A 21764-nucleotide genomic window follows, 5' to 3' on the forward strand; every position below is an offset into this window, starting at 1 on the left:
AGGTTCGATCCCCAGGTCCGCGCTTAGAAACCTCTGGGTATTAAGCGTGTTATAAATAACCTATCATATCATATCATATCATATGCTCAGACTTCTAATAGCAAGACAGTGTTGTCTTATAAGGGCTGGCTCTGACCCATCTTTGAAAAATGTTAATGTCCGTCCCATAAAATGTAAAATAGACCTCCAGCAAAGTGCTGGTTATGACTTATTAAATATATTGTAGCAGAGATACTGCGTTCAGGTCATGAGAGCATTCTCGATTAATGGAAGACTCGCCAACAGTTCGTTCTGCTCTAATTAAAAGATGGTATGTTTCTAAGTGGCAATAGGAAGAATGGATTTCAGAAAAGTGCTCTAAATGGTTTCTGAATGTCACTTGTGTGTTTATTGTATGATATCTGCCTGCGCCATTAAGCCTCCGGGTCCCTGGTGCACATTGTACATGGATTAAAGTAAAGTAAAGGCAGCAGGGCTGGACATAGACAGCAGGTGACCAGCCAGGAGGAGCACAGCCCCAGAGCCCAGAAGCCACCCTTGTGCAGGGGCGGCCGCCACTGCCAAGACTGGCATAACAGTGTCAGTCGGTGTCAAGTTGACCATTATAATTGGTAAATTACACGAATTGACGATTTATACAGCATGATTTGCTCTCTGGAAAGGATGCACCCCTGTGTCTTTCATGCCGGATAACACAGTTCTCAGTCATTAATAAGCACAACCCTGGGCAGCTACTTTAACCCTTTGGACAAAGTGCTTTTCACTCACCGCAGGATGTGCGGCCTTTGGTATTTCGTGGGGCGGAAAGTGTAAGACATGTGGTGTGTATTGCATGGATCCATGGCTGGTGGCTTTATTTCTGAGCTCTAACTACAGCTGGGCCGTCTTAATGGCTCATTCATTGTAAGTGCTTTAACAGTTTTCTCATTCGACTTGCAGCCTGCAGCTTGAAGAGCTGTGTCTGCCATCTTGATTTTGGAGTCAGAGGGCACCTGCGCTGGATGTCTGTTTCCATGAGTGGAGCCGCGGTGGCTTTGCTCATGAGTGTATGTTTCTGAGCCACATCGAGTAAGTGAGAGCGATAAAGCAATGGCTGAGTTTTGTGTGCGTGCGTGTGCATGTGTGTGTAGGGGGACACCTGGCCTTGAATTATGTCTAATGGAAAAGGCAACTTGAGCAGCTTTCCCGCATTCTTAAACCCATTAGGGCTCTTTTCTGTTTAAAATGACTGTCCCCACCTTGCTAGAGGAAGCTAAGTATGGGAGACCCTTCCCATACTGCCAACAGTTCCATCCTCCACTGCCTCAGGCAGGCCCCCTGAGTCACTCATTCCCTGAACAAGGCAGGGGACTCCACCACGAATGAATAGGAGGGTGCTACGCTACTGATGGAAGAACATCAAACATTATTTTCAGAAGGGCAAATATGTACACAAGCACGCGTCCAATGTGAAACGCAAATGAACGTGAGCAACGATTTTGAAAATGGCATACAAATAATTGAGGCTAGGTGGTGGCCAGTGTACCAGATGTCATTTAATGGACCTTTTGAAAAATCATTATGGTACATCACATTTAGAATGGCTTGTTCAAAGATGATCTGCTGATAATTGCAATTGTGCTGTGTACTTTGAAGCTGGTCGCTGCTTTCAATGGAGGAGGGGATCCATTTTGTAATGAACTCAGGAACATTGGCTTATCTATCGTGCATTCCCATTGGTGTCATTTTAAGGGGGGGCAAAGGTGTTCGCAATTTTCAAGGCACATCATTGTGTCCCCCTCATTTGGCAAGGGCCCTTTCCATTGTACAGTCCCTTATTTTGACTGGCCAGCAAATCTTCCAGAGGGAAGGTCCATAATTTATTAGCTCCACAACTCTCCATACAAAATTATCAGGGGATTCCAAATGTGGGCCATTCTGTGCCAAGAGAGACAACCGTTCAGCACGGATGATGGGCAAGGAGATGAGAGAACACTATTTATGATTCTCTGGGAATATTAGCTGCTCTAGCACCTCCTGACAGGTATCCAGGCACTTGTTGGAAGCCATCATGGATTTGTTTGCCACATTCTTGTAGAAATTATGGTCTTTGAAGTTTCTTTGTGTTTCCTCAAACCATAGCCATTTTGTATTTATTATCACTACAAAACTACCACTTCTTTCAGTCATATTACTTAAAGGACTATTTTGGTGCACCGTTTGTGACATCGAACATGCAGTCAGACCTTTTTATTAACTTAGGCCTAGTACAATGTGCTAACCGTCATCACCTGCTCTTTCACCCAGGCTCCCGTTGCACCTTTAGTTTCAAGTCACCTTGTCTGAACTCACTCATTCCCCTTACTTGACTCGCATATGGCCTAACTCAACAATGAAGACTTCAGGGGTCAATAGCAAGCCTAGCAAAATGTGTTATTCCACTGCTTGGCAGTCAGGAATCTGGCATGAAGCGCTATACATACATGGGCTATTTATGTATCATTAAAATTAATAACACAAGACAAAAGGGCTTATTGGGTATAACAATTATCTCTAACACATCAGTCTTGCAATATATTCATTTCTCTATTTTCTTTCTGGGGCTTAAAATGTGCGCTTTGCGGCAGTTACATTAGGAGCTGCATTCTCTCTTCCCACTGGATATACAGAAGTGCTTTCTAACTCCTTGCCTTCTAACAATGGTTCCTCCACAACAGCCAACAGCCATTTGCTGACAAAGATGGGCTCAGAGCTCTTCAGTGGGCATTTTGTGTTTAGGCTTCCTGGTGGCTGTCCGCCTCGTGATAATCGGTGGCTATTTACCTTATCTTTTTCACCACTGTTATGTATGTATTATGCATCCCACGTGTGCTTCAGACTATTTTCACTTTAAGGAGGGAGCCGCCAACCATTATGTTGAAATGGCCCCCCACACATCTTCAGCCGGGCCTGCTTGATTAGAGTGATAACCAACAATCTACAGTGTGGGTGCCTCTATTCTACAGTGGGGTGACTCAGCCCAGAGCACAGTGTTCTGTATGGAAATTTTGCAAATGCAGTAATGATAACGATATGGTGTTTATATAGAGCTAATCCTTTATTGAGTGCCCTATTTACAACATTTGTAACATAGAATTGTTGTTGTCATTTTTGTGGGCCGGGGGGCGCTAACGGTGCTTCCTGCCTGGGGTGCAATCTGGTGTAAGACCGGCCCTGGGTAGAAACGCTGTCTTTCTCATCCCCAGACAGAAAATGTTCAACTGACAGAGTGCTCTGAGAGCTAAGGACCTGCATCTTGGATAATCACAGGTTGCAACTGAGAATGGTGGTGTTTTGTGGGATGAGCAGTATAGGGCGCCATGTTGTGGGAAAGATGCAAGGAGACGCCATGCCACAGAACAAATGAAAAAGCAATATGTGCAAGGGTCACTTCTGTGGAGTTTGCTACTAGACCTAGTGGCAAAACGAGGAGGTGGAGTGAGTGCCATGGATGGAAAATAAAGTGTTATTAACGTATAAGAAGTAGAGGACAAAGTAGTTCTGGGAAATGCCAAGAAAGCTGTTAGAGTGGTGTATTCTTCTCAGACAGGTGAGCATTGCCCTGACCGAGTTGAAGGAGAGGCAGAGATGGAGAGTTCACATGTTCAGGAAGTAAAAGTGAGTGGTGAAAGGCAGGTGACAGAGTGAGTGTTATTGTTGAACACCACACTATGAAGAATACAAGTCAACCACCCTAATGTTTAATCTGCATCATTCAATGAACAAAATGCACAAATGGATCCCACTGCCAAGTTGGTGTCCAACCCATGGAATGATATTTACTGGCACTCTGTGAGAGCTCGACAAAATATACTACCTGAACATGGGTCTGTGACAATAGTGAAGTGGCCCTTGGCCCCCACTACTTTGAGTACACTACAGTCATTACTATTGCTGCTGTCCGGGAAGGTGTGTGCCTGTGTGTGTATAGGGCAGCTTTGGCACACGGTTTCATATAGTCAAGCTGTTGGTTTAGAAGGAGGGTTGCTCTAATGTGTTACATTCTGTCATTTTTCAAGTATGGAGTGTTTTTTGAAAAAGGACTATGCTCCTATCAAAGTAAGCAATCTTGATCATTAGTATTGTAAAATAAAAGTGGTCTCTTACTTAAATCTTATTTCTCTAAATTACTTTTACAACACACAGTGAAAATAACTCGCAAAAATAAATTCTAATGAAGAAAATGCAAAATATAATTTTTACAGACAGTGGCCCTCATTACGACCCTGGCGGAAATCGTAAAACGATGGCGGAGATGCAATACCGCCATCGAATAGCGCTCGGTGCGACTATGACCCGCCACCGCAAAGTACGAAGCCATTAGCGACACCGTAGTGAACGTCAAAGCTAACTGCACCAAGTACGCGCGCGCGCGCCATGCCAAACCGTAAATACCACCATGGCGCAAGGGTACGCGAATTCCGACCCTAGCGGACATGTACCTAACGCCATCAAGCATGGCGGAAAGCACCATTCCGCCATGGTGAGAAGTACGGCATCGCGAATCAACCGTAAACGGCCCCACTGAGTGCCTGTACACCGCTCCGTGCCCACAAAGTACAACTCCTCGTAGGTGCAATGAAGTCACAATGCTACCAGTGAAATGTACAAGTCACCCATGCATGCCAATGAACAAAAGATCCACAAGAGGGGCCAATGGGAGCTGCAGGGCACAGATGGCACGAATACAGAAGCCATTCCAATGGACATGACCACATTCCCCCCCCCCGAAACGCACGCAAACACAGGCACCTGTGACCAGCAATATTCCGAAAATCACAACATTCCACCAGTCCACCTGGCTGACCGGCGTCTGTTACACAAAACCCAATCCCCCGCCCCTGAGCATGACAACATTCAAACAGTCATATTGGCAGCCCCCATCCCTGACCTCACTGGGCTCCGTAGGCAAACGCGCCCAGCACAGTACCACGCGACTATACTCCGAAACCGGAACCCAATGCAGATCTCCTCACAATACATCGCTCCCCAAATAGGAATATGCCACATCACTCGCAAAGAAGAACGCTACACGTCCCATATCAGAATAGAAATTTAATGCACAACTAAATCACCAAGCTCATACAGCCATTAGTCCATGAACTACAAAACACATATCACCATTGTGGGCTGCATCCGCAAGGAATGACCAGCTACTACTTGTGTGACGCCCTGTTCCATCATGGTACACAGAGCCACATTCACGTACGAAAAGGCAACATGGAAGCGCACAGAACCGCAGGCCCGTCCCAATGGGGAGGCACTAGTCCAACTGAAAGGCCAAAATGTTGCTCCGAGCCACTAGTACTGCGTAAGGGCATGTGGGCCATTGGCGATCGTCCCATAAGATCGTAATGCTGCTCCACTGATTAACACGAAGCAGCAGGTGTCGTGAGTAAACGCCATCTGCAGGAGTGGCATACAAATGGCAGTGGCAAAAGGGGAGGAGATACCTGTCAACCAAAAGAAAAGAAAAAGAACAGAATGGCCATCAGAAGTACATTCGAACAACTCACTCCAATGACCACACTAAATCCACAGCCATATGCATGCTAGCCCACTCCAAAGGATCATCACCACCCCAAAACCACTTGCGACTCATAACTATCTATATCGAGGTGTAAACACCATCACAAACGAGTGTACCTGTGCATGCGTCTGTCAAACAGATTCCATCAGATGGGAATGTTAACGTGCATGGACACAAGTGTCTGAAGGCGCGTCGAGACAGGGAGGGCTCAACAAGGCCAGATAGACGATGGTCCCACTATGGCAGCCCTGCATCACATAGCGCAGGGGAGGCGGATAGATTCCAAGAAGCCCTGTACATGGCAAACCCTGTATCAAATCACCTGCCCATGCATCCATTCATCATTCCCTCATCCTGTCATAAAAACGCCTGAATATTTACTCACAAAACATTCGGAATTTCCATTGAGTCTGTGCGTTATGCAACCTGCAACATCCACAGTGTCCCAGCCCGTAATTTCAGTGTTGTGAAGTTACATGAATTTGGGAACGTCCGGCCTCATCGCCCACGTCACTATTGCGCATCCCAAACTATTCATATCAATCATTGCTTCCTCGCCATGGCCTCTGTCTCAAGGACATCGAACAATAGAACGTTATATTTGCAGTCAGACCTGTGGGCATCTCCTCTCCGCTAGCCGAAAACCGAAAGCGCCGGCCTTCGAATTCCTCATTTGCAACATCACGTCGAAAAGGCATCTGTGGCCGTTTGAAATCACAAATTAATCCATCTAGTGCGGCTGTGTGTGAAAATGTCAACTGCCATCACCCACTAATGGGACGCCCCGCCCGTCGTTGCAACTCGGTACAGTGATGCATGAGGGCCCACCGTTACTCGAGTACTACGTTCCACTGACCCATCACAAGTCTGTTCGCGACTGCAAAGATTGTATGTGAAACAATGGGACCATAGCCGAATGTACATATCAACAAATGTTACACGGCCATCGGGTACAAATACATGATTGCAATAGCAAGATGCCATTCCTCGAATAGCAGCGTTGTGTGCGGGACGTGCTCGCCCAAAGGGGAGAGCAGCTTGCACAGGTGGAATGAATCACCACAGGTGGAGGCCATACAGCCTGAAAACACATAAAGTGCACACCCAGTCTCCTCCCACAACCACACCCACTCCGAAATGCTACCGGCAGGACTCGCGATGTTGGCCCTGGGGGACCTGATAGCACTGCAAGTACTCCAACTCCAAGAAGAAGACGAACACCAACTACAACCGGCCGCACGGAGGAGACGCAGGAGGAGGAGGAGGCCAAGGCAGGGCCCGCAAGGGCCGCCAGCACAGCCACTACCACCACGCAGGCAGCCCGCAATCCCACGCCTCCGAGCACATCCGTTCAACCTCACTGATGAGCAGATCCACACCCTCTACCGTTTGGACCGGGACACCATAGCCGCAATAGTGGACATGACACAGGCTGACCTTGTCAGCATGATAGACAGCCCAACCGCCATCCCACCCCTACTGAAGGTGGTGTCTGTACTCCACTTCCTGGCCACGGGCACCTACCAGCACACAGTCGGACAGTTGCATGGCATTTCTCAGCCACTGTTCTCACGGACACTATTGCAAGTGCTCGATGCCCTCCTGAAGCACGCAGACGACTACATCTCTCTACCACGCTCGGAGCAGGAAATTACCAACACAAAAGTGGGATTCCATGCACTTGCCGGCATACCGGGTTGCATTGGTGCCATCGACTGCACCCATGTGGAATTGGTCGTCCCACATGCCATGGAGGCCCAGTACCGCAACCGAAAACAATTTCATTCCCTGAATGTACAGATGGTGTGTGACTCCAACAGGATCATTACACATTGTTGTGCCAGATTCCCTGGATCAACCCATGATTCTATGGTCTTGAGGAACTCTACTATACCACGCTACATGGAGCGACACGCAGGGAACAGATCCTGGCTACTCGGTGAGTCTCTTTTCATGCATGATGATGTGGGGTATGTGATGCGGCAATGACCTGGCAGGAAGGGGGGGGGGTGTGCGTACGTAGCAATGGCATTCCACATCATACGTTTATCGTCCACATACAGGTGATGCTGGGTATCCACTGAAGAGATGGCTCCTCACACCAGTCCGGAACCCACGGAACCAGCAAGAGCAGGACTACAACCATGCCCACTCACGTACCCGTGTAGTCATTGAACAGGCATTCGGCCTACTGAAGACTCGTTTCCGCTGCCTCAGCAGGTCTGGCGGGGCACTCCTGTACCGCCATGAGAAGGTTGCAAAGATGGTGATGGCATGTGTCATGCTCCACAACATGTGCGTACGTAGAAATGTGCCCATGCCCCCTGACGCAGAACTGCAAGCACCTGATGATGGTCATGATGAGGGTGGGGATGTGGCAGCACCTCAAGGAGTCTGCGAGGCACCGGAGGGCCGTGACATTCATCAGCATCTCATTGATGCATGCTTCTAGCACTCACGCCTGGTGGCTGATACATGGACACGGGACTCGTGGCACTGTGTGTGTCTGGTACATGCACAATATGGACTATACGCCTAGGATGGCCTAGTACATAAAGATCATTGTCGACACATCTCATTGGTTGATCATGCACTTGTTTATGGCATATGTGATATCATGTTGAACACCCTATCGACCCGCCACCCAAGTGAGCCCAACACACCTCCTCCACCCTCCTACCTCCCCCCCGAACACCAGTGTCCAAAGATGCTCATTGTCAGTGGGCTGTCGCTATTGCAAGCCCCCTCTGCGGGTGTCAGGGGCACCCCTGCCTGTGGAGCGCAGGTTCCTCCCAGATCTACGTTGGGGGCTGCCCTGGACGGAACTTGCAACGGATGATGTCTCTGCCTGCTCACGTCCATGCATGTCCCTAAGGGTTTGTGAGAGCTCAGTGAGCACACGGCGCACTGCGGCAAGTTCGGCACATACGTCTTTGGACGTCGCATGCAGTTCCCCCCTCAGGCTCTCGGTGCTTCTCTCCATTTGGACTCTCAGGCTCTCGGTGCTACTCTCCATTTGGACTCTCAGGCTCTCGGTGCTACTCTCCATTTGGACTCTCAGGCTCTCGGTGCTACTCTCCATTTGTGCCCTTAGTGTCTCTGTACCTCTCTCCATTTCTGCCCTAAGTGTCTCAGTTGATGTTTCTATGTCTGCCTTAGTGCCCCCACATTCATCGGCATGGTCCTTGAGGAGCGTGGCCAGTTGCTGCTGTTGCCCGATTAACTGGTCGAGGGACTGTTGCCTCTGCTGGGCCATGGCCATTTGCGGGGGTGTCACAGAGGGGCTGTTGACCTCATGTTGCCTTGCCACAGGGCTTGGGGGGGATGGCCAGTCGTCGTCTTGTGGGTGCCCCTGCGTGGTATTCTCATGTTGTACGGGATGGGACAGACAGGGGGATTGGGACAGGTCATGGATGGATCTGACTTCGACATCCCCGTCTTCTGTGTCGGAGCATGCTGCCATCAATGGGGTGTCACCTATGGTGCTGCTGCCACCAGAGCCAGTGCCTTCTGTGGCATCCGTTGGGGGGACCTGTGGTGGTGGTGTTGTGGGCATGCTGGCTGCTGGGGTGCCTGTTGATGTTCCCTCCTCTGTGCTGCCACCTGATTTGTGCTGCTGCCGTGTCTTGATGCGTGCAGCTGAGGTGGAGGGTCTTTGGCCGTTGGTCTTGGCCCTCTTTGCAGGTGTGCTGGTAGGGGTGTTCTGATGCTCGTCGTTTGGATCGGACCCTGTGGTGGAGTAAAGGAGGGCGAGGGTTATTATTGGGTCTGTGGGTATTGGAATGGCATTGTATCACATGCATTGGGGTGGTACATGAGGGTGATTTGGGTCGGGGCCTTGGAGGTGCTTTCATTTGTGTGTGGGGTGAGGGTGCAGTTGTTTGGCAGCCTGCAGTTAGGGTGTGCCTGCTGGACGTGTGGTGGGTGTTTTAGGGGTTTTTAATTATTTATGTATTTATTGTGGTTTTAAAGTGCGCTATGAGGGCGATGTGTGTGGACGTTCTCCTGGACATGTGTTTCTGTTGCACTATGTGGACACATGGTACTTCACATTATTGGACATTGTGGATTTAGCATTGTTTTATCTGGCCCACCTACCTGATTCTTCTGATGTCTGCACTCCTTTCTCCATCCCTCCGACTCCCTCAATGCTCTCCATTCCGATGGTGGAGGCACAGATTTCTTCCCAGGGGGTCAACTTGATGGGTGATTCAGGACCTCCCCCGGTGGCTGTGGCAATGTTGCGGTTGGCAGAGAGTATGCTGCGGACGCGTATCCGCAGGTCGTCCCACCGCTTTCTGCATTGCTGTGGGGTGCGGGGTGCGGTCCCCACCGCGCTTACCCGCTGTGCCACCAGAGCCCATATGGCCTTCTTGTTCGCAAGTGCCGTCCTGGTCATTTGCGTGGAGAAGACGACGGCAGCATTCTCCTGGAGGGTCTCTGTTAGCACGGTGAGTTCCTCACGGGAGAAGTGGACCTGCCGCTTGCGGTCGCACGCTTTCTTCGCTACTTTTCCCTTTTTTCTTGGTTTTGCTAGGGTGGATGACGGGTTGGGGTGTGTCTCAGGGTAGTGTTTTTAGTGGTTGTGTGGTTTTAGTGGTTTTATAGGTGTACGGCGGGATGTTTCCCGTTCCGGGCCCATGTTTTTACTTCCGTTTCCGTATATTTCCGGTCACCGTACTTTCCGGTAGGCGCACTCTGCGGTGTCCGCTGTGATGGGTGGCGGTATTGCACCTAGGGCGACGTACGGCGGCGGTGTGGGCCGTTTTGGGGTCATTTCCGCCATCGCGGACTTTGCACTTCCGCCATGGCGTGGTGCTCGTGCCCGATGGGTCGGAATGGACCGCTCTTTGCTCCTTCGTGCAATGGCGGAAACGCTATTTACGCTGTTGCGGTCCGGTCAGTCACTTTCCGCCAGGGTCGTAATGAGGGCCAGTGTAAGTTACAGTGCTGCAAATTTAGAAAGCAAAAATAACACGACTTTAATATTTAATTAAACAGTATAACATAGACCAAAAGAACAGTTAAAACATGTGTGTTCTGGAGCAGTCTTGGTTTGAGCAGGTCAGGATGATGGAGAAGGGTGCTTAGCTGCTTGGAGAAGGGTCGGGAACTCCCCATTCTAAAAGTATACCTTTACAGAAATAGTTACGTCCAAAAGAAGGTGTACTGTACTGAGTTGAGAGGATCGGGTACGCCACCCATCTCTACAAAGAGCAATATGAAGCTTCAGACCCACTGAAACAAAATCCATATTTTTGGATTCAGATATCCGGACAGTATGCACTACTTTATATTTTAAAAAAGAACAGGTAAAATAATAAATGATTTTATTATTAAGTTCTTCAATTAAAATGTCTTTATTTTTATTGTTTACATAATTTTCAATATGAAATGTGTGATTTGTACCTCTTCATTTCCTGCCTAGGTTACTAGTCCCAGGATTTGCTTATGTACAACCTATTGTCACTGGGACTACCATGGCACACATTGCAATAGCCCGCTAAGAGCAGAAGAGAGACGCAGTGCTGAGGCTGTGTAAGGAGACTGCTGCTGCCACACAAAATGTATACAATCGCTTCACGATATTACACATTTTAAAGTGTGTTAAAAAATGCAAACCGAAGTAGATGACAGTCAAGAAACACCAATGAAAGAATTTCCAAAGGTCCCAGGAAGGCGGCTCGATGTGTTTATCTCTCTTTGCAACCTGTGGAGAAAATGCCGTAAAAAATATCAATATCTTTCACTGGGAAAGAGTAACATGACAGGGAGAATATGTGAACTTTTTGCAAGAAAATGCAATAATATACAATGTTCCAGACTGAGTAAATGTTTCAGGTGCAGACATTTGTATGATTGCTAGCACTCATTAATTCTTCTTAAAAATGTTTGGAGTTGTAATTCTAGTATGAAAAAACAGCACGAGCACAGAGGTTTGAGGGCAGGCTGTCTGGGCAACACAACACTATAAATAAGAGAAAGATTAACTTCAAAAGGTGGAAATGGGCCAAAATCCATACATACACACGCTAAGTGCATGGTTTTATTTTATTAAACAGACCTAGTAATACATAAAATCACTTATACTCCAAACACAGAGAAGCTAAAACAAAGGATGCGGTGGAAATATAATAGGTGGCCCTAAAGCCCACTACATGAATTAGGTATTGATAGTCCCATGTGGTAAATTCAGAAAATGTAAGATGACATCAACCGTAACACTTTGAAGCAATACTCGGAATGTATTGTCAAGACCCTGCATGTTTTCGGTCCCATATGTTGTAAGTGTTGGACCTTCCTCAGGGGTGTAAAAAACGACGTTCCCAGGTGGTCTTAAAAAGCTAATACATTGCAACGTTCAAGTATTTGGTGTCAAGCCATCAGAAGGTATATCTTCCACAGTTATGTGGTAGATCAATCAATCGTTCAACAGCAAGGAAACTTAAGGACATCTTAAGGACAACTTCATCAAAACATCTGCAAAAAATGATCAAAAATGAAAATTACCAATATATCGAAAAACATATCCAATAAAACTAATCACACAACTCTGGAAACATTGAATGCTCCTCAGTAAATGAGACCACAAAGTCTGAAACCTCCCAAGGCAGCACTCATTACCTTGAATAAATCAATGATGGCAAGGGAGTATCAGAAGAAAAATGCAAAGCCATGCATGTGTGGCAATTTCCAACGACCGGACCAGTTCTGTGTTCAAAATCTAAACCAAGGATAGAGCATTTTGTCAAGGATTAACATTACCATACCTGACAAATTCAAGAATGACCAAGTTGTCAAAGACTCAAGAGGACAAAATCCCTCAATATAACAAACTAACACCATGGTAACCACTGTTAGAAGATAGAGCGATAAATGCAAAATATGATGGTTGATTTGAATCATCTCCAAAGGTTCGGCCACAATCAGAAGAGCCCCGATGTAAGAGCCCGTTTACCTTTAAACACAAGTGATACACCCAGAAATATGATAGGACTCACAGGCAGTAATGTAACAGCCACCACTGCTGCACCATGTGCGGGTGAAAGCTCAGCTTCAAGCAGCTGGGCATGAGCGAGAAATTAATGCTCCAAATATTCGAAATATAAATACGATCCGGTGTTTACTGCAAACACAAAAGTTAAGTCTCATAAAGGCACTGAATCAACCAGTGGGTACAAAAGCCACCTATTGCAAAATGTGCTGTAAAATGTATTGACCACGCAGATTTTTGGTGTATCCTCCAGTCACCAGCCACTTTGCATACTCCCACCGACAACATACGCCAACTTATGTTGCGCTACCCACAATGTAGTTGAAAAGGGGGAGCCCGGGGGGAACGCAAAGCGTTTACCCACGGGGCTGTTTTGGGCATTGCACAGGCCAGCTCCTGCACATAGTGCGCCACCGAGGGTATTTAAGAGGGCAGGGAAGGTTCTAGAGCAGGCTACAGTTGAGGACAAGCATTTGTCGAGGTCGCCTGCTCCCGAGCCTTCCCTGCGTGAGGCCTATCAGGCTGAGTGCTTCGGTAGGAGTCAGGTAGGTTAGCTCATGCTGTGAGGTAGGACTAGGGAGTGTATGCTTGGGTAGGAAGGGTAGCAGGTGGGAATTGATAGTGCATTTTATATTATTTGGGTAGATAGCCGGGGGCACTGTAAATAAAGTGCCCCCCTCCGCCTTACCTTGTTGGGTTCCCCTTTGTGGGTTTTCCTGGCGGGTAAGTTGTGGTATCTGGTGCCTCGGCGTTGTTAGATTGTAAAGGTCTCTGAAACGGTAGGAGTCCGTGGTTTGTCCTGGGGGCAGCGGGTACGAGGAGCATCCGCATTTGGGAGGCGACAGAACGTTTTGGGCCGGTGCGGGCTGGGGACCCGGTGGGTAGGCGTAGGATCAGTTGTTTTAGGGCCAGAGCTCCCGGCTCTTTGTTAGGGGGTGCGGCTCCACATTGCGTGTTCGGTGACCACGCTACGCCACCAGGGGGCAGTGTCCTCATTAAAGGGCCAGGTGTGAGTCTATTTTCGTGGGCGATCAAGTCTGCATCCCGATTTGTCCACGCAAGAGCTACAGCAGACAGCTTTTCTCTGTTACATTTGGGCAGGCCGCTGCACAGACTAGGCACCAGTGCGGGCCTGAGTTTATATCGCCAGAGGACAGTAGAGGCCCCTACTGGCAGTACATTGTGCTTTGGGGGGGCTGTAATAAAAAAAATTAAAAACAGAGGGAAATAATTATCGGGTTGCAGTGATTAAATAAAAAAAAGACAAGAGATAATAGTTTTATAATTAAAAGGGTTTTTAATTATATTTTGCCTGTAAGTGGGCTGGGCATTTCAGTCAAGGTTTTTCTTAGGTTTTGTGGAGTTAATTGGGGTCTCTATTCAGACTTCTAACCCTCCCGGAGATGCCCGGCCCAAGCATTTGCTCTCAACAGTCATGCTATTACATTGGGGATGATGAAGGGGAGGAGGAATATGTGGGACAATGGGAGGATGAAAGGTACAGTGGTGCAAGGAGAAGGGAAGAAGTGAGAGGGGGTTTGAGGACATTGAGGTGGGAAGGTGAAAGCCAAGAGCGGGGGGGTTGGTTTGCTAGGGGTCGGCAGGGAAGCTGTTTAGGTGAGAATGCTGATATGTTTTGTCCCCGCGGCAGGAGCCCAGTGAAATAGAAGATGAGGAGCATTAGAGTGGAGGCCAGACTGCGCCTGGGCGATGGTAGGGCAGAAAGAGGTGAGCGGGAAGGGGGGTGGTCAGCAGCTTGGCACATGGGGGACACGAGGTGGGGGGCAGGAAGGGAAGGGGTTGGGGCACAGGTGACAGGGGGAGAAAAGGTTTACTGGCTGGAGGGACTGGGGAGGGAGAGAGAAGGGTAGCCTCGGTGGAGGTGCAGACGGACAAGGTGGATGAGCCTATGGCACCTGAGGTTACTATCGAGAATTGGATGTCGGCTTTCATTATTTACGCGAGCGTTTACTGTGAAAAATTCCCGGAGAGGTGCGTAGCACAGTTGAAATATATGGATGTTATACGGAAAGGCATTTAGATGTTTTGGGGGTTTCGCGTGTATACGTTATGACGAGGAATTTAGGGCAAGGATGGCAGAGGACAGCCAGGTAGTGTGGGGTGAGATCGACATGGATCTCTGGCTGCAGTGGATGGCGCCGACGAGGCCAGCTCCAACATACAGTGAGTGGTTTGCCCGTGCCTTACCAGCCCTTTCTTGGTCACCTCACCCCAGATGGGGCAGTGGGAGGAGGCAGAGGTCAGCCCTCAGCAGCATGTTGGGCCTTCAACAAGGAAGGTTGCACAAGGACAGTATGTAGGTTCAGTCACGAGTGCAGGAGGGGTGCAGGGCGGCACCCAATCATGTAGTGTTTCCAGCAGGGGAACAGGAGGAGAGGGCGAGGAGCAGGTCGAGGGGTTGTAGGGAAAGGATTTTACTCCAGTTAAGGTGGAGGTTCTGGAGAAATGGCTCAATTTGTACCCGGACAGGGAGGGGGGTGAAGATTTTGGGAGAGGGTTTTCGTGACGGTTTCAGGTTGGGTTACCAGGGTCCAAGGGTTTGGAGTTGGGTGGAAAATCTAAAGTCGGCCAGGGAAAATGTTGAAGTGGTAAGGGAAAAGCTGTACAAGGAGATGACAGCAGGGGGAGTGGTAGGGCCATTTACGGATTTGTCGGGTTATTTGGTAGTGTCCCCATTGGGGGCAGTGCCCAAGAAGGTGCCGGGGGAATTTAGGTAAATACACCATTTATCGTGGCCAGAGGGCATGTCGGTAAACAATTTTATTGCCCCGGAGTAGTGTGGGGACTCATATGCAAGTGTGGATCAAGCTGTGGGATTGGTGAGGAAGGCTGGGTGCGGGGCCTTCATGGCCAAGTGCAACATTAAGGCGGCTTTCAGGTTGCTGCCGGTGCACTCAGAGGATTTTGGGCTGCTGGGAATGCAATTTGAGGACCGCATTTACATAGACAAGGCTTTCCCTATGGGTTGTGCAATTTCTTGCGCCTTGTTCGAGCATTTCATTTCTTTTTTGCAGTGGATTTTTTCATATAGCTCGGGTTCGGAAGGAGTATTACATCAATTGGATGATTTTCTGTTCATTAGTGGGGCGGGCAAAGAAAGAGAGTGCAGGGAGTTGCTAGGGATGTTTAAGGCTCTGATGCAGGAGTTAGGGGTGTCATTGGCAGAGGACAAACGGAGGGTCCGGCAGTGGTGTTGACCTTTTAGGGATTGTATTGGACTCGGTGGCCATGACCAGGTGAGCAGGCTGGTAGGTTTGCTGGAAAAGGCAGTTGGTGCCCGGAAGATGACATTAGTAGAGATGCAGAGGCTTGTAGGGCATTTGAATTTTGCGTGCAGGGTTGTGGCCACAGGGCATACTTTTTGTAGGAACATGGCGCAGTCAATGGCGGGTAAGGGTGTCAGGGGCGGTTCGTGAAGACTGTAGGATTTGGCTGTGTTTTCTAGAGAGTTTTATCGGAGTGTCCATGTGGCTCCACGGGGATCATGTGTCATGGGAATTGCAGATATTTTCAGATGCAGCAGGTGCGGGGGGATTTGGAGTTTTTTCGGGGGCAGATGGTGTGCCGAAAAGTGGCCGTTGCGATGGCTATAAGAAGGGAGAAGTATAGCATTTCTGAAATTTTTTACTTTGGTGGTTGCAATGGAATTGTGGGGAAAGGAATTGAGGAACAGGAAAGTGAACTTCAATATTGACAATGAATGCGTGGTTCATGTAGTGAACAGGCAGTCGGCAAGGGACCAGAGGGTGGCAAGGTTAATGAGGGAGTTTGTGTTGCGCTGTATGGAATTGAATGTGGTGTTTAAGGCAACACATGTCCCGGGGAAGGATAATGGCATCGCTGATGCATTATCTCATTTTCAATGGCAGAGATTCCGTGGACTGTCACCAGGAGTGGAGCAGCAGGGACAGCGGATACCGGAAGAGCTGTGGAAGATAGGAAGTTGAGAGTGCTGTCTTTAGTGGAGGGTTTGCTGGACCTGGCATCTAGGCTGGCATACAGGAGGGCCTGGGCGGAATTCATAAGAGGGGGAGCGAGTAGCTGGAAGGGTAGGGATGATGCTGATGAGCGAAGAAAGGATGATGTGGTCAATTTCCTAGTACGGTGTATGGATAAGGTAAAGCCGAAAGCAGCAATAGCGGGGAAGCTGGCGGGCATCTCTTTTTATGGGAAGTGGTTTTGGGGCTTTCAGCCCAGCTGCAGGGAAATGGTAAGCAGGATGTTAGAGGGCTGGGCGAGGGAAAATAGGAGGGAGAAGGACAGCAGGAGGCCAGTCTTGGTGGCTTTGTTGGCCAGATTATTCCGGGCTTTGGACTGGGTTTGATGGTCGGCTTGGGAGGGGGTCATGTTTTTGGCATGTTTTACGTGGTTGTTTTTTGGGGTGTTCAGGGTGTCTGAACTGGTGGGGGGGAAAGAAGGAGAAGGGGGTCTGCAGTGGGAGGATATTTATTTCTCAGAAGTGGGGGTGGATATTAAGATTAGGAGGTCAAAGACTGATCAAAAAGGGAGGGGATGCTGGGTGTTGCTGGGGTTGGGTAGCAAGCTGTGCCCGATTCGGTCAGGTTTGACTTGGAAGGAGTTATGTGAGGGGAGATTGGGGTTGGTTTTCAAGCATGAGGATGGGGCGGTAGTGTCGGCTGCTCAAGTGTTGGGAGTGTTGAGGAAGGCTTTGGGGCTGTGGGGGAAAACGCAGAGGAGTTTGGAACTCATTAATTCAGGATGGAGGCGGCATCTGGAGGCAGCCGGTTGGGGTTATCGGAGGATAAGGTTAAAAGCTTGGGTCCGTGGAAGTCAGGGAAATACAAAGGGTATATAAGGGACCTGGGCTGTCTAAGAGGGCCGGGGGGTGCTTCTGGGAAGTTGGAGAGGGGAAAGTGACAATGTAATTTCTTTTGCAGATGCAGCTTGGAGGACGGGGGAGATGCCGCAGATTTAGAATGTTGGTCTTTCAATTGTGAAATGGGCGGGGAAGGAAGCAGAGAAAAGGATTTTGGGTTCTCAATTTGGGTGCAGTTACAATGTGGCGCTTGTGAGATGGTCGGGTTTAGGGGGGCTTCGATGGGATCAGCTGCTGCCCATGTTGGCGGGGCTGAAGGAGCGTTATGGGGTCCCGGAAAGGCTGATAATAGATGTGGGGGAGAACGATTTGTTCCGAGACACCGGTGTGGCTTTGTTGAGGAAAATGAAGAGGGCTTTAGCATGAATCAGGGAGATATGGCCATAGGTAAGTTTGGTATGGTCTAAGCTGCCAAGGAGAGTGTGGAGGGGAGCGGTGAGGGGACAGTAGAGCGGACAAGGAAGAAAATTAACAGGGAGATGACAACATTTTGCAGTCTGGCGGCAGTGCAGGTTCTGGTGCACAGAGAGCTAGTCTATTAAGATTTTTTAGTTTTCCGGGAGGATGGCGTTCATCGTTTATGGGAGCAGTCACTACCTTTTGGATTATGGGAACAGTTACTACCTTTTGGATATGCAGGTGCAAGTGCAGGAAATGATAAAGAGTTGGCGTTAGAAGGTAGAATGGTAGGGGTGAGTCAGAAAGAACACCTCTTTTTGGATGAGGGGGGAGGGAAGCACAATGGGGGAATAGCGCGAGAAAGTATGGGGGTGGTGCTGTTTGCACGAATGGGCTACCCCGGGGGTGCAAAAGGGGGAACAGATATTGAAGATGGAGGGGCATGGCCCCGGGGAGAAGATGGGAGAAAGCGGGAAGGAAAACTGGAGAAGATGTTAAGGAGACAGTAGGGAGGAATTTAAACTGACTTATTTATTTAATTGTTGGGGGAATTGAAATGTTTAATTATTAATTTGTTTGGTAAGTTGTTAAAAACAGATTTGTTAATCTGTAAGGCCAGGAGCCAGGTTAGCGTTGATTTGTGAGCTTTGGCCTGTCACATTAAAGCAACCTTTTCCACTACAAGAAAGTCTGGGTGTTTTGTGCAGTAAACCCAAAAGCCTACGGCTCTATGGTTACGTGAAGGGAAATGTCCCTGCATCAGAACCTGTGATGAACACAAAGCTCCAAAAGAATAGAGAACCACTAGACCGTGACACACAGTTCGGGGCGACCCCATAAAGATTTCAAAGTAAAACAACCTTAAAAGCATCACACATCAGTGCAACCCTCGTTGTGGAGACATCTTAAGGTAACAACATCTAACAATTTTGCAACGGTTTAGGAAAAAGGATGTTTACATGTCTTACAATGGGAAATAACATTAAGAGGCTCAATACAAGCAATTACGTGATGAAAACATGACATGCCAGGGAATGATCTGCCATCTCTTGGACCACGAAACTTAGGTATTCATATTTCTATATTTATTAATTTCCCCATTCGATCCTGTACAAATCCAATAAGTTAATATGGGCATGCCATATGTATAAAGACTTATACTAATAACAATTTATTGGAGAACAATGACGGGCACTTCAAAAAGAAATATCGTATCATTAGGTATAGCTGGCCAAGAGAAAGAAGAACAAGGCCTGTCAATGCCATAAATTCAAAATATTACAAATACTCAGTTGTCTGGAAAGTTTGAAAATGGTCAATAAACGCACATGTGTAGGTTGGCAAACACATTTGTATTGTAATAAGTCTGAGCCAAATAACAGTTGCATTACACTAGAATGTGCACAGTTTCATTAGGTCGGTCGAGGAAATGGAGAAAGAAATCTCACCTTGGCACAGCTCAAAATACTACAATGAAGTTGGAAATGCATGGAGGCATTGGTTGTTGGTATTAGAGTACAATATCTTATGTTTATAGAAGGCCAAGAGCACATAGACCACAAACCATGCTCTGTGGTATTCCACCAACTTATTTAAATACTAAAATACCCTCTATCTTAATGAGTTCATATTTTGGCCTACTTAATGTAACCTTCCTGGCTACTGTATTAAAGAAGCTGTTGTTTTGGACCTGTTTGTAAAGATTATTTTTGATTAATAAAGTTCAGTGAAATTAAACACCTGTGATTCTGGAGCCCAGAAGTGCTATTTTGTGTTGCTCCCCAAAGTAAATGCAAATGAGAACATTCACCATTTGCATGAACAAATCGAAATTGCCACTAAAAAACTGAAAGGTGTCCTGACTTCACACAACATCTACATGCAATAATATGCAGATCACAAGCAGCTCTATCTGAAGATATCATCCATCGACCCAACAACACTGAATATCCTGACATCCAGAACTGGCTCTCTGCTATGAACCTCGAGAGCTTCACACACCAGCACGACACCTGCGTTCAACATCGAAAGACCTGTCTTCTTCAACCAGCACATAGCACGGAAGATACAACCGGCTTGATACCAACTTTCTCTCCTGCAGAAAATCAAGTCCTTCACCCTAAAAATCAACGTCAGATCTAATGTCCAAGCCTTGGTACTCTCCCACCAAGATGTGGGCAATGTCCTTTTGGAAGGCCTTCTGCCAGCAACACTGTCGCCCTTGAGATGAACTCTGCAAATTCAACTCCTTCACCCCGACCCTCTTCGAACTGCACTGTCTCCCGCTGCAAGTACGTATCAACTTCAAATCCTGCTGCATCATCTACAAGGCTGTCACCTTGAAGCCCGCAAACTACCTCATTGAGAAACTCAGCATCTCTGGAGGCCTACAATGCACCAGAAATAAGGACATGTGCAGACTTCAACTCCGCTGGTGCAGGAAGGAAAGAACCAGAAGATAGGCTTTCTCTGTATACCCCCAAGAATCTAGACCCTCCTGCCTGTCAACACTAGACTCTACACTTTAGGAAGAGGTTCAAGGGTCTCCTCTTTATGGAATGGACCCACCCTAACACCTATGTACACACCCACCACCACCACCCCATCTGAGACTAGGTGGTCTGCTCTCCACTGGTTGCTTGTAGATGCTTTACTGCTAAATTGCCCACCACCATCCTCCCAAAGTGACTTTTGGGTTCTTGTCTTTGTTTTTGGGAGTTGGGTTCTGTACTTCATGGAGTCTCATAGCTTGCGTGATTACCAACTCGAGTCATCAAAATCATGAACTCACTGGGTCACTACTTGGAAGGGCTTGGAATAATGTAGTTTTCAAATCTCACTTTCGGTATCGTCACATCAAGAAATATGAGATAATGGGGGTCATTCTGAGGTTGGAGGTAAGGGAAAAATGATGCCAGTAAAGGATTACCAGCATCGCTTACCGCTACAGGCTATTCTGACCAACCAGACTGCTATTTACGGCACCGTAAAGTACGATACCGTAAATAGGGGTCTAGGGTTGCGTGTGCGACACACCATGCCGCTATTAGCGGCATGCCGTAAACCGGAGCTGATCCCAAGTAATGCGGACATCCAAATAACGGCCTCTTGAAGCCCGAAAAGTACCATACCGGCATGGAGTAATTACCGGCATCTCTGAGAAGGTGTTAAGAACCCTGAGCAGCAGTGTTTCCAAGAGCCACAGGTGCACACAATGAGCACAGGCACAGCACAAAAGGAGCACACCCACACACCACACCCCCTCCCACACCAATAGTAGTAGCATTACTGGAGCTGGAGGCCCTACTTGCAAGGCAGCAACAACAACAACAAAAACAGCAACAACAACAACCACAGCCCCCACCACAGAGGATACACAGGAGGAGAAGGAGGGTGAGCCCAGCATGCCCCACCAGTGCAGCCACCGTTACCACGCCAGCAGCCCCCAATCCCTCGCATCAGAGCCACCCCTTCAACCTAACACCAGAGCAAATCCACACCCTATACCGGCTTGACCGTGACACGATCACCACCATAGTGGACCTGATACACGATGACATAGTGAGCCTCATAGAAATACGCACCGCCATCCCCCCTCTACTGAAGGTAGTGTCTGTGCTCCACTTCCTTGCCACAGGCACCGACCAGCACACAGTGGGGCACATGCATGGCATATCACAACCCTTATTTTCCCGGATACTGAACCAAGTGCTGGATGCCTCCTCAAGCACACAAGGGACCACATATCCCTACCACGTACTCCCCAGGAGATATTCCATAGAAAAGTTGCCTTCCATGCACTGCCAGGCATGCCAAATTGTATAGGTGCCCTTGACTGCACCCACGTGGAGTTGATGGTCCTGCATGCCATGAAGGTGGCGTATCACAACTGCAAGCAATACCACTCCATTAACGTGCAGATGGTATGCAATGCGAGCAAGATCGTCACACATTGCTGTGCCCGA

The 21764-nt window shown here is 48.2% G+C and overlaps 1 protein-coding gene across 1 annotated transcript in view; it reads right to left on the minus strand.

The window, feature by feature from the left end:
* LOC138558241 (E-selectin-like) overlaps positions 1 to 21764 on the minus strand; it is a 405907-nt gene that overhangs the window by 220405 nt on the left and 163738 nt on the right. Inside the window, exon 10 of the mRNA XM_069642666.1 lies at positions 11171 to 11258. Coding sequence (XP_069498767.1) covers positions 11171 to 11258 — 88 coding nt within the window. The remainder of the gene's footprint in view (positions 1 to 11170; positions 11259 to 21764) is intronic.

Source organism: Ambystoma mexicanum, chromosome 1q (genome assembly GCF_040938575.1).
Source record: "Ambystoma mexicanum isolate Mex_15411 chromosome 1q, UKY_AmexF1_1, whole genome shotgun sequence".
Taxonomy (NCBI): domain Eukaryota; kingdom Metazoa; phylum Chordata; class Amphibia; order Caudata; family Ambystomatidae; genus Ambystoma; species Ambystoma mexicanum.